General features: G+C 55.0%; 1 protein-coding gene across 1 annotated transcript; it reads left to right on the plus strand.

Annotated features, from left to right (window-relative positions):
- Positions 1–8939: 8939 nt before the first annotated feature.
- On the plus strand, positions 8940–11618 carry EN2 (engrailed homeobox 2). The gene is made up of 2 exons (XM_051609288.1): positions 8940–9483; positions 11291–11618. Exons 1-2 carry the CDS (start codon positions 8940–8942, stop codon positions 11605–11607), a joined length of 861 nt encoding a protein of 286 aa, XP_051465248.1. The 3' UTR covers positions 11608–11618.
- Positions 11619–13042: the final 1424 nt, after the last annotated feature.

Here is a 13042-nt window from a genome sequence, read left to right on the forward strand (position 1 = left end):
GAGAAGAGCAAGCTGTACCCATCCAGAGGGGCAGAGGAATGGGAAAGGGATCAGACAGGCAGAGGGCACGCAGGGAGGATACCACCGCCTTTGTTGGCATTGATCCTGGAGCCTCAGGTTGCTGTTCATGCCTGAGCCCAGAGTGCTGCCCTTCTAGAGAAATGAAGGGAAGAGAGCCCCCACACCCATAAGGATGACTTGACTTCACCAGGGAATGGTGCCATCAAAAATAGCAGCCAGTGTGGATGGATGCAGAATAGGGGAAGGGAGGGTTGGGGAAGATCACTTGTGTGGTCCTGTCCTCTTCCATCACATGGCTTGGCTCCCCACAAGTAGGCAGCAGTAGCTAACCTCAGGGAGGAGGCACAGCCTCTGTCCCCAGCCCCAGAGAGGAGCAGGGATCCCCATAGCCATCTCCCTCTGCACCCCACATCCCCCAATGTCTCATGGCCCACTTGAGCCAGAGCTCCAGAGGGGTCGCTTCCCCCACCATGATGTTTCCTGCTGGATGACACAGAGAATGTGAGGGTTTGGGCACTGAAGCAAGGGATTTTACCTCTTTGCATCCTCTCCTTTCTCTTGACAGCTGAAAGATGCCTGTGTGGGACCAGGGACTGCTGGGGGCCCAGCAGCCCCCTCCAGCCCCCCAGCATCGCCCCCTCCACCAGCACCCCCCACCTCCCCTCAGTAGCTCTTCTCACAGATTTGGGGAGGCTCCAGCTCTGCTTTCTCTGCGAGGTGGAAAGATTGTTCCTTTAATCTCACTCCTAACCCCGTGACCTTCCTCCCCTAAGGAGCTTTTCCCCTTCATGTCACTGCTTTTTAAAGCCTCCTTTACAAATAAAAGCAATTTCCTTTTGGAACTGTAACTACGACATGGGGGGATGCACTTTTTTTTTTTTTTGGACAATAAAGGGGTAAGAATGGGGGGCTGGCTCCCTTTTGGTGTTTGTATTCGGCCGGGTCTGTTTGTTTAGATACTTTACATAAGACAGTAAACACCAGGCGAGTTAAAAGCTTTAATTAAAAAAGGTGGTGAGCTGGGGAGGGGAGGAAAAAGGTTGGGGGGGAAGCCTTTCAGTTGACACAGCGACTTAGCGAAGCAGTCCCAGACAGACAAGATAAATACATCCCGGGAATCCAAGAAACCTAGACCACAAAAATAACGAGTAAGATGGTATCTACCTCGGGCGCACAAAAGCCCAGCGCCGCGGCACCGTGCCCTCCCGCAGCCCACCCAGCCCTGACACCCAGCCGATGGGCTCGGAGCTGCCCCCCGCCCTGCTTTGCCTCCTTGTAAAAAATCCCCACGAGGAAGGCGAGGGAGCCGACACCCTTTTCACAGCCACCCCGCAACCTGGCTTTGATGTTCTGGAGAGTTTCTATTATTCTCCTGGGCCTGCGTGCGGAACTGGCAGGTCCTGAATGGCCCCCGCGCTGTCCCCCAGGCGGTATTGGAGAGAGGCACTGGAGCACAGCCCGGCGCGGGGCTCTGATCGCTGGGCTGCGAATATCGCGTGGGATGGCTCCGCGGGAAGGGACAGCCCCGCCGGGTCCCCCCAGCCCTGCCCGCGTAGATGCCGGCCCATCCGGCAGGGCTGGGGGGCTGGAGGGGTCCCGGGGGGAGGGTCCGGAGGGGAGGAGCCCGGCCCCTGATGCTGCTGCCGTCCTGGGAGTCCGCCCTGCGCTGCTATGGACTGTGATAGGCCTGGGAGCGGTGGGAGTGAGGGAATTGAGGGGAGGAAAAGGGAAAGGGAAATTAAGGGAGAGAGAGAGAGGAAGCGAGAGAAAGAGGAAGAAAGAGAGAGGAAGAAAGAGAGAGAAAGAGAGAGGGAGAAAGAGAGAGGGAGGGAGGGAGGGAGGGAGGGAGGGAGGAAGGAAGGAAGGAAGGAAGGAAGGAAGGAAGGAAGGAAGGAAGGAAGGAAGGAAGGAAGGAAGGAAGGAAGGAAGGAAGGAAGGAAGGAAGGAAGGAAGGAAGGAAGGAAGGAAGGAAGGAAGGAAGGAAGGAAGGAAGGAAGGAAGGAAGGAAGGAAGGAAGGAAGGAAGGAAGGAAGGAAGGAAGGAAGGAAGGAAGGAAGGAAGGAAGGAAGGAAGGAAGGAAGGAAGGAAGGAAGGAAGGAAGGAAGGAAGGAAGGAAGGAAGGAAGGAAGGAAGGAAGGAAGGAAGGAAGGAAGGAAGGAAGGAAGGAAGGAAGGAAGGAAGGAAGGAAGGAAGGAAGGAAGGAAGGAAGGAAGCCTTTGTTCGTTGATTTTGGTTTGGCAGGGTTTTTGTTTTGCTTAGCTTTTTTCTTTTTAATCCTGGACCTAGTGAGAAAACGAAGAGTATGTGTGCACCCAGCATGTCCTGGCCATGTCCCCGCCAGTCCCTGGGCCCAGCCCGGTGCCCCGGGATTTGTAGGGGGGAAGCAATCGAGGGAATTGCGCTTCGTTATGGGGAGGAGTCAAACAGCCCCACAACCCGGCCGAGCACAACCTCCAGCACTGCCCTCGCCATCTCTTCTGCAGAGGGACGTTGTCCTTGACCGAACCCCCTGCCCCGGGCACCATCCTCACAACAGGGCCGACGGTATCCCCGGCTAACCGGAAAGCCTCGGGCAGGCTTAGCCTGGCCGGGGAGGCCGGGAACGGGGCAGAGAGCCCCGGTCCAGCCAAGAAGCGAAGGGACCCCCCCACATCCCGTTCGTGGCTCACCCGATCCCACAGCCCCGGCGGTCCGGGGTGAGCAGGGCTGAGCTCCCGATCCGCAACAGCTGGAAAATAGCCTTCGAGAGACCGTAACAGTTGATTATCCGGTGAGGAGCTGGAGTGGAAATTACCTAGTTAATTAGAGCGGTGGCTTTATTCTAGCTGTGAGTAAATGCGAGGTGTAAATCCAAGGGAGTTTAGGGGAATTAGCTGCTTATGTGGAAAGTGCAGGAGCAGCTCTCAGCATCCCGCCCCAGCCCCTGCTAATGCTGGGGTCGGTGTAGAGTTGCTGAACTTTACCGTCACAACAGCTTCTGTTGTGTCTGTACGGATTAACTCCTCCGAGTCATGGGAAAAGCGGAAAAACGTTCCTTAGTCGGGATATATTCGTGTGTGAACGCTTGCTTAGGTGCCTTGTGTGCACCTGGATATAGTGCCTGTGTGTGTAACACGGGGGTGATGCGTCCTGTTGGGAAAAAAAATAAAGAAATAAGGGTTCGGTAGAGTATTTTTACATTTCCTTTAAGCTTTTCTGCTCCAGGTGGGCGACTGAACGGCCAGCCCGGCAGATTGTCTCCAGGAAAGGGGCCGGGTGACCGCAGCCAGCAGCCGGGAACGTGTTCCCTGCCCGGACCGCATCCCGGGCATCTCCTTGGAACGGGACAGGAGGGCCGGGATGAACCGGGCACCTCCCACCCAACTGCAGAAGTTGCGGGGCGGCTTTCTCCCTCCTCACAAAGCGTCTGTGTGTCTTCCTCAAAAACACAGGCAGACCGTTTAGGTCCCAACTTTTTTTTTTTTTTTTAATTGATAGTGGGTTGTTGTTTGTTTGTTTGAGTTTTGTTGTTGTTGTTGTTTTGTTTGTTTGTTTGTTTTAGAGGAGACACAACGTCTTTCTTTGCACAGGCCAAAAAATGTTCTGCAGGAGCTGGGAGTTCAGTCCCTGACTACCCTTCTGTCGGATGGGTTCGTAAAGCGATTGCTTAGCAGAACAAAGTCCAGGCACCTCGGGGACGGAACCGGCACCCAGTGCCACCCAGTGCCACCCAGTGCCACCTAGTGCCACCCAGTGGTCTGGCAAGGCCCCGCTGGTCCCGGGTGACCGGAGCAGGACTCCGCCGCAGAGGGCTGAGGGCGCCGGGCCGTGCTACAGAGACCACTGCCTCCGCCCTAGGAAACCATCGGGTTTTCTTTTTCTTTTTCTTTTTCTTTTTCTTTTTCTTTTTCTTTTTCTTTTTCTTTTTCTTTTTCTTTTTCTTTTTCTTTTTCTTCTTCTTTTCTTTTCTTTTCTTTTCTTTTCTTTTCTTTTCTTTTCTTTTCTTTTCTTTTCTTTTCTTTTCTTTTCTTTTCTTTTCTTTTCTTTTCTTTTCTTTTCTTTTCTTTTCCTTTCCTTTCCTTTCCTTTCCTTTCCTTTCCTTTCCTTTCCTTTCCTTTCCTTTCCTTTCCTTTCCTTTCCTTTCCTTTCTTTTTCTTTTCTTTGTAATTTTTTTCTTTTTTCTTTTCTTCTCTTTCCCACTATTTTCTTTTCCCCTCTTTTCTCTTATTTTTTTTCCGCTTTCTCCTATTTTAATTTCTCTTCTCTTCTCTTCTCTTCTCTTCTCTTCTCTTCTCTTCTCTTCTCTTCTCTTCTCTTCTCTTCTCTTCTCATCTCTTCTCCGCTCGTTTTCCTTCAGTCTCCCGCCAACCATCCTCACGTAATTAGTCTCTGGGCTGGCGTTAAGCTCGAGGCTGTCTCCCCACAAATTTCGGGCCAAAGTTTTTTTTATTATTGTTGTTATTTGCTCGTTTTCGATTCGGCCCGTGAGGGCTGCGCGCCGCCCCAGCCTCCGAGCGGGAGGGGCAGATGTGCTCGTTGTCTTGCGGGGGGGCAAGGCCGAGGGGGAAGGGGGGCAGGGGAAGGGAAGGGCAAGGCAGGGCGAGGCAGGGGCCGGCTCTCACCCCCCACCCGTACACCCTCCTCCCGAGGAAGGGGGGGTGGGGACGTTGGGGGGGAGAGTTTACCCCGCCACTGCATGCTGCGGCCGGCAGCCGTGACCGTAAACAACTTTTGGAGTCACGACTCTGACATTCAGCCTCATCCGTTCACTCCCGAGCATCCTCCGTGCTCCGCGCCAGCGCCCGCGGCCGCTCCGCGGGGAGCCCCGTCCCGGGCCGGGGGCGGCAGCAGCGGGATCTGCCCTCGCCGCAAACCGATCATGATCCTGCAAGAACAGTGGAACCCACGCTTCCCAACCCGTCTTTTTAACCTCGTTGACGGGAAAATCTTCCCCGCTTGAAGTGGCCGGGGTGCCGGCGTGGGAACAGTGCCCTTGATCCAGCCTGTCAAAGGCGGAATTTGGGGAAATACGAGGGTTCTTCTGTTTCTAATTAATGTTTGTTATCTCCGTGCGCTGTAAACCCGGCGGCATTGGGAGAAACGCAGCCTTGATGGCTGAGCTCACCGGCCGGCCGGCTCCGGGGAAAGCCTGGCCGGGGCTTGGCGAGGGTTGTTCCTGGTTTTCCCCTTCCCAAACATTGATGTGGGACTCCATGGAAGTCTCTCCGCACAGGGCCGGGCAGCGCCTGGCAGCCGTTTGCTGCAAGGTCAGCCTCGGCGGAGGGGAGGGAAAGGAGCAGCCACCTCTCCCCTCTCCTCCGTCACTGGCTCCAAAGCACTGGCAAAGCTGCCTAAAAAAGCATCTCTCGGAAATAAAGTCCATGTCTGGTGTAGGCAGGGGGAGAAATGGGGGCAGCCGGGGGATGGGGCGGTGTGACCAGGCTGTGCCCGGTGAGGCATCCCCGCTGCCAAATCTTCTCCAGTGGCACGGACACTGGCTGATATTGGCTGGGAATAAATGAAAACCCGGCGAAATATAGTGCATGCCAACGTTTTGCAGGCAGGAAATCCCGCGCTGGAAGGACGAGAGGCGTGCAGACCCTCCTGGGCTTCCCTCTCCGCTCTGGGCATTTTGGCTTCCCAATACCTCGGGGTTTGTTTTTTCGTGGGCAAAACCTGGTGAGAAGGTTTGCTCGGAAGAGGTGCAGAAAACGGCCCCGGCTCTGGAGCCGTCCCTCCCCGCAGGCGGGAGGGGGTCGGCCGGTAGCTCTTGCCCTCCCTCTCCGACACCCGGTTCCCGGGTTGCCATTCCGCTTTTCAACTTCTCAAAGCACAGCGGAAAACGCCCTGTGCGGGGGGTCTGGAAGGGGATGCGTGAGGCTGTGCCCACGCTTGTTTGAGGGAGAGGAAAAAAAAAATACATCTTTTTGATGGGTGGCAGCACGGAATGAGCCTCGTTGAAGCTATGAGGGGAGCGGAGGGAAAAGAAAGCTGACTGGTGTGCGGAGATGTGACTTTTGCAAGCACCAGGGCTGCGAGGGGAGGCTAAAGCAAAGAAGCTAACGAAGCCAAAACCTCGTTTTCAAGCCACCTCTCCCAGTGACCCACAGTGGTTCCCGAAGAAAAGCCCCGCACGCCTCTATGCCGCTGACTGGGAGCCCTCAGACTGGCGAGAAAACGTGCTGCTGGGGAATGTTTCGCAGAGATTAAGCTCCCAGATAAAAATAACCTTGAGAGAGAAAAAAAAAAATATATATATAAAAAAATAGATCGTTCAGATTTCCCCGGTTAGGTATCAGATCACCCTTTCAACCCCCGCCACAACCCCCCCTCCCTGCCTCTGCATACCTGAGGTGCTGGATTATTGTCAGAGGACAGGCAGATGCAGTAATTGTTTTGTACAGCTTTGTTTGTCTTCTACTTTGGAGTTTATCTTAGGAATTTTCCTCCCTGTCCTATGCCGGATATTAATATCCCCGCGAATACGCGGGATAACGAATGGGATCGTTCCCGTGGCACCGGCAGCGAGTTCCTGCCCGGCAGAGCGGGCAGGTAACGAGGGGTTCGAGAAGGTTTGAAGTTTTTATCGGTAACTTGGGTCCGCCCGGGAGCGAAATATTTGAAGTGCAGCACCTTGAACACGTTTAATTATGGGGTAGCAGCAAAGCGAGAGCTTCCAAGTAATTAGAAAATACTTCTTGGGAGACAGGCTAATGGCTTTTCATGGGGAGTTTGAAGAAATTAACCTCTAGGTGCTTGTTTGAGCAAAACAACTTTAGATCAGCTGAAGCTGGTCTTCACTGATGGACACGACCCTTTGCGAAGTACAAAGGGAAGAAGGAAATAAATTAAGGAAAAGGAAAAGGAAAAAGAAAAGGAAAAGGAAAAGGAAAAGGAAAAGGGAAAGAGAAAATGAAAAGGAAAAAAGGAAAAGGAAAAGAGAGAAAAGAAAAAAGGAAAAGGAAAAAAGGAAAAGGAAAAGGAAAAGGAAAAGGAAAAGGAAAAGGAAAAGGAAAAGGAAAAGGAAAAGGAAAAGGAAAAGGAAAAGGAAAAGGAAAAGGAAAAGGAAAAGGAAAAGGGGAGAGGAAGGGTTCTCTGTCCCCTTTCATTCGAGGCGGGGAGTGGTCCATAGTCACCCGCAGCGAAGTGTCTTCCAAATAAAAATGCCATTTAGCAGGGAAAGCCGGGGTCTGGGATGCTGAGGCCACCGGAGCCGAGCGATCCCCGGCCCGGCCCTGCCTCTCGCTGTGCGCCCCGTCGGGACGGTGACACCCGGCGGGCCCGGTGGAGGGATAAAGGGTGGGCTGCGGAGCAAGGACCCAGCTCCCGCCTCCTCTGCCCCGTCCTCCACGTCCCCAACCAGTTCAGCTCCCCATCCCCTTGTCCATCCAGCCGCACTTTGCTCCCTAATTTTGTTCAAGGGGATTTCTCCCTACAGACAAAAGGTTAATCAGCAGCGGTAGCTACCCTGTACCAAAGAAGGTGAGAATTTTTCGGGGCGTCCGGAGGGTGATGGGCAGGCGTTTAGCGGGGGCAGCACGGGGCCGAGCTGCCGTTTCGGGAGCAGGCAGGGGAGATCAAAGGCTCCTGTCCGGCTGCGGGAAGGACGAGTCAATTACCGCCGCCTGGGATGCTGAACCGCTCGGCGGGGAGGGGACGTGCCGTGCCCCCCCGGACAGCCTGCAGGCACCGGGTTGGGGCCCGTTCCCTCCTCCCTATCCCTCCCCCCTTCCCCCCCCGCACCCCCTTTGTATCACCGCCGCTAGCTTAATATTATTTATGCATTTCTGCAAGGAATTATGGGATGCCCCCCCCTCCCCAGTAAACAACGGGGCAATTAAAAACCCAAATAATCCAGGGCTGGAGGAGGAGAATAAGGTGCCCCAACGTCGGGGCAACCCCTTTCTCCCCCACTCCCCCACGCACATCCCCACGGCGGCCGGGCCCGGCTTGAAGAAGGGGGGGTGGGGGGAAATGTCCGTGGGGAGGAGGGGCGTGGGTGCTGTCACTTACCGGAGCTCCCCGCACCACGTGTGCGCATGCCCGCCCGATCATTGGCCCGAGGCACGTGTCGAAGTGCCCGGACCGGCGACGTCACCGGCGGGGGCCCCGTTAAAACCTAAAGGACAACAATCCGGAGTGGAAGTGTCCGGGTGCGGCGGTGGCGGAGGGAGGGTGGGAGGGAGGGCGGGAGGGCGGCCGCCGGGGCGCAGCGCAGCTTTGCGCGGCGCAGCGCGGAGCAGGGAGGGCGGCAGGGCGGGACGCCCCCCCCACCCGCGGCTGCCCCCGCATGTGCGGGCGCGGGGCGGCGCGGGGCGCCCCTCACCGCCCTGCCCTCCGCGGGACACCGGCTTCCGAGAGCCCGCCTCCACCCCCGCCCCGGCACCCGCTTTTTTTTCCCTTTACCCCCCCACCACCCTCCAGTTATTATTTTTTTTATTATTAATAATATTTCTTCCCTCCGCGGGGGCGGCGGATGAAGCTCAGCGGCGGCGGCGGCGGCCGGGGGAGAAAGCGGCAGCGCGCCGCGGGACCGAGCGGCTGAGCGGCGGCAGGAGGCGGCGGGAGGACCGGAGCCTGTGTGTTTTTATTTTGGGCAAAGTTGGAACTCGTGGAGGCTCGGCTGCTGGCTTCGGGGTCTCCCTGGTTTCGTTTCATTTTTATTTTTATTACTATCCATTTTTAATTTTTTATTTTTTTTTAATTTTTTTTTTTTTTCAAACTCTGGATTTTGAATGCCGGGCGCGGCCAGGAGAAACGAAAGCAAATAGACACCTGTGCGTGCGTGTATATATATATATATATATATAAGATATATATATTAAAAAAAATAATAATAAAATAAAGAACCACCGACTGCAACAGCAACAAGCGCTAGGCAGCCGCCCGGCCGGCGGCGGGGCGGGCAGCGGAGCCGTCGGCGGGCCCGGCCGCGCAGCATGGAGGAGGGCGGCCGGAGCCCCCGGGAGGAGGCGGCTGAACCGCAGGAGTCTGGCGGCGACGCGGAGCCCGGCGGCGGCGGCGGGCGGCGGGGGCTGCTGCTTCCCCCCGGTGACCCCCCGCACCCCCACCCGCACCCTCACCGCATCACCAACTTCTTCATCGACAACATCCTGCGGCCCGAGTTCGGGAGGAGGAAGGAGGCGGGCGGCCCCGGCGGAGAGCCCCGGCGGCCCGGCTCGGAAAGCCGCCGCAGCCCCTCCGCGGCGCCGGCCCCCGGGGCTCCGCTCCCCGGCGGCGGGGCGGGCTCGCCGGGCCGGGGGGAGGGCGGCCCCGCCGGGCTGGCCCTGCACGGAGCCTCCAAGAAGGGGGGGGACCCCGCGGCGCTGGAGGCGGCCCTGAAAGCGCGGGGGTTGAGCGGCGGCGACCTGTCGGTGAGCTCGGACTCGGATAGCTCCCAGGCCAGCTCCAACGCCGGGAACCAGCCCATGCTCTGGCCCGCCTGGGTTTACTGCACGCGGTACTCGGACCGGCCCTCCTCAGGTAAGAGTTGCCCCGCCGGGCCGCCCCGACACCCCCCTCCCGGGGCTCTTCGGTTCGACTCCGCCTGCCCGCGGGGCCGGGAGGGCGGCAGGGAAAATACCCCGCTCCCCTTTTCCCTCTCCTTCTTCCCCTTCTTTTTATTTTTGAGGGTTGGAGGGAGTTGCTTAAAATCGCCCGAAAATGCGGGGAGATGAAGGGGTGGCTTGGGGACTCGCGGAGACAAGGGGACGAAGGGGGAGCGCGGGGTCTTTCCCTCCATCCCCACCTCCGCGGCTGGGAGCGTTTCCCACTAACTGCCGGGTTTTATCAAAGAGGGAGAGGAAAAAAATCTGGCCTTGGGCTCCCCACTCATCCTCCCGACGAGCTGCCCTTCTCCCTGCCAGGATAATATCCCCGCGCTGTGTTTTGGGGAGGGGAGACTGGATTTCCACAGGCCTCGCCTTGTTTTGGTTATTACTTCTTTTATTATTATTTATTTTTTACCCCAAAACAATCTGCCATCGTTTATTTCTCTAACTGAGGCCTCGGAGCGGCCGCCGTTTCTTTTCTTTCTTTTTAGTATCCCCCCATATGCTGCGGGTCAGCTCTGTAAGGGCCGGGGGACATTTTCCAGGAGCCGGGGAACTTCTTCTTTGGCAGGGTCCGCCTCTTGGCAAGGGCTTGGGGCAGAGCCTCCTGAAATTATCGATAAAAACGTTGGGGGGGGGGGGGGAAAGCAAATTCAAAAAGCTCCAGGGTGTAAAATGTCCTTCTGCTACGGCGGGGAGAGCAGGGCTGGCCCCGGCAGGTTGGTAAAACCCTGGTTAAAAAGAAGTAGAAACCACGGGGGGAAGTCAGGGGAATCACCACGCAGGGGATCTGTTCCCAGGGAAAAAAAAAGGGCGGGGGGGTGGTGATGGGAATGTTCTCCTCAAAAGCAACGGGCTAGGATTTTCACCCGGAGAGCCGAGGAGGCATTGTAGGACGAGCTGAGAATTAGTTCGTAAGGTCTGAAAACAAACTCTTGCTCGGAGGTAATATTCAGAGCTGAGTTGGAATTTACTCCATTGTTCTCCGGTGCTCTCCTTTGTTAATATTTAATTAACATATATCCTCACAATGGGTCGGCCCGGGCAGAAAAGGCTCCTTGTGCTGCCGAGAATAATATTCCCGAGAATAATCCCGGCGATTCGGATCGGGCCGTGCAGCGCCATATGGGCACTGCAGCAAAGGGATGGATTTCTCCTTGCAATGTGTAAACGGTCGGGTGATCGCCGTTTTTTAATCGCCACCCACCAAAAAAAAAAAAAAGGGGGAAAAAAAAAGGGAAAAAGAAGTAGAGGTTTCCTTAAAAAAAAAGTTTCCTTTGGGGAAAAAAAAAAAAAAAAAAGAAGAAGAAAGAAAAAAAGAGGTAAATTATCTGCACTGGGAATAAAATTTAGCTCCGTGCCGCTGCCTCTGGTGCAGGCTTCAGTTGCTGGGGCATCCCCAGGATGGAAAGGGCTGGTCAATGTGGTTTTGGGGTGAAGGCGGATGCGGAGGGAACGGTGCGGGCAGCCGGGCAGCGAGCGGAGGTTGCGGGGGCACCGAGGGCTGCGAGGGCACGAAGCGGGGGGGGGCTGTTGATCCGGTCCTGCCCGCTCCCAAGCATCCCCAGGCCGCCGAGGCACAAGGTGGGGTTTATTTGTGGGTTTGTTTGTTTGTTTTCTTTGGGGGGAGGGGAGGAAGTCGGAGGGTGGGTGCCCCCCCAGGAGGGACGGCAGCGGGTGTGGGGCCGCCCGCAGCGGAGCGTGGCGGTGTCGGTGCTTCTCCTCTCTCCCGGCCGTAGGTCCCCGCTCCCGCAAACCAAAGAAGAAGAACCCCAACAAGGAGGACAAGCGGCCTCGCACCGCCTTCACCGCCGAGCAGCTGCAAAGACTCAAGGCCGAGTTCCAGACGAACCGGTACCTGACGGAGCAACGGCGGCAAAGCTTGGCCCAAGAGCTGGGGCTCAACGAGTCCCAGATTAAAATCTGGTTCCAGAATAAAAGAGCCAAGATCAAGAAGGCGACGGGCAGTAAGAATTCCCTGGCAGTGCACCTCATGGCCCAGGGGCTCTACAACCACTCCACCACGGCGAAAGACGGCAAGTCGGACAGTGAATAGCCAAGGGGGGCTGGGGGGGGTGGGTGGGAAGCGAGGGAGGGAGGGGGGAGGCAGGGGAGGGGGGGGTGGGCAGTTTGCAGTCAAAGTTTATACAATGCAATAATTTAATTAAAAAAAAATAAAAGAAAAAGAAACGTAAGGGCCAGTGTATAAAGATTATACCAGCATTAATAGTGAAAAAAATATTGTGTATTAGATATAATTCTGCAATATTCTATGTATATATAATTTACAGGTAAAGTGGTGTAAAAATCCAAGATATCTGATTATAAAATATTTTTTTGATTTTTTTTTTTTTGGTTGGTTGGTTGCTTTTGGTTTCGGGGATTGGGGCTGGTTGTTGATTTTTTTTTGTTTGGTTTGGTTTGTTGGTTGTTTTTTTTTTTTCGGTTGTATGGAGATTTTAGACGCTATCTTTATGTTTTATTTTTAATGCTTAAGTTACATTTTTTATAGACTTAAGCGCTGTTTTACTGGACATTGGACGCTGTTTTTTTTGAAATTCAAAAAAAAAAAATAATTAAAAACAACTTTTGCTGAAGTCCAAAGATTTTTATTGCTGCATATCACACGACTGTGAACCGAATAAATAGTTCTCCTATTTGTTCTATGAGTTTTACCTTTTTTTTCCCTCACCCCTCCCCTTTTCCTTTTCTTTTTCTTTTTTTTCCCTTGTATTTTTCTTTGTGTTTTTTTTCCTTTCTTTTTATTTTCCTTTTTTTTTTTTTTTTTTTTTTTTGAGATGTGAGCGCCTGGGGCTGACTTTGGGGATAGACGTGGAGACTTTAATTCAAAAAGGGGGGGAAAAAAGGAAAAATATATATATATAAGAAACGATAGAGAAAGAAATTTCAAAGCACCATCTTGAAACATTTCTTCTTCTGAGCCCATTGCTCCTTCCTCGTCCCCCCGAGAAACCCACGGGCTTGCATGGGTGCGGGATGCAGGGGTGGGGTTAGCACTGCCCTCCCCAAAACTTGTAGGGAAAACTTTGGGACCACCCCCCCCCTCCCCGAAAAGCAGCCGCCGCACCGCTGTGCGGTTCCAGCCCGTGGCTCCCCCTCCGAGGAGGTCGGCCACGATTTGGGGTCCAGCTCCTCTCCGGCACCACCTCTTCGAGCCATTGGGAAGAGTTTTACCCCTAAAAAAACCCCAACACCCCGAACAAAAACATTTTCAGTTTTTTCTTCCCCTCCATCCTCATCCCCACCCAACAACGCGGTCCCCGCTGCCGCGAAGCTTCGTGGCACCACGGGGATGGGTGTTTCTCCCCACCCACCCCCTCCCCAAGCAGACACCTCCTTGTAATCGGAATTTTTTCGAGGTTTCGAGGCGGTTTTTCTGCGTTTAACCCGTTTGTCCCTGAGCGTGGGCCTGGATGTGCGTGGGCCTGTGTCCCGTGTGGGTCTGGGGGTGCGTGGGCGGCTGCTCAGGA

This window comes from Apus apus, chromosome 2 (genome assembly GCF_020740795.1).
Source record: "Apus apus isolate bApuApu2 chromosome 2, bApuApu2.pri.cur, whole genome shotgun sequence".
Lineage (NCBI taxonomy): Eukaryota > Metazoa > Chordata > Aves > Apodiformes > Apodidae > Apus > Apus apus.

Coding starts and splice junctions, on each gene's coding strand:
- EN2 (XM_051609288.1), top strand. CDS start 8,940: ATGGAGGAGGGCGGCCGGAGCCCCCGGGAGGAGGCGGCTGAACCGCAG. Junction 9,484..11,290: donor CTCGGACCGGCCCTCCTCAG/GTAAGAGTTGCC, acceptor TCCCGGCCGTAG/GTCCCCGCTCCCGCAAACCA.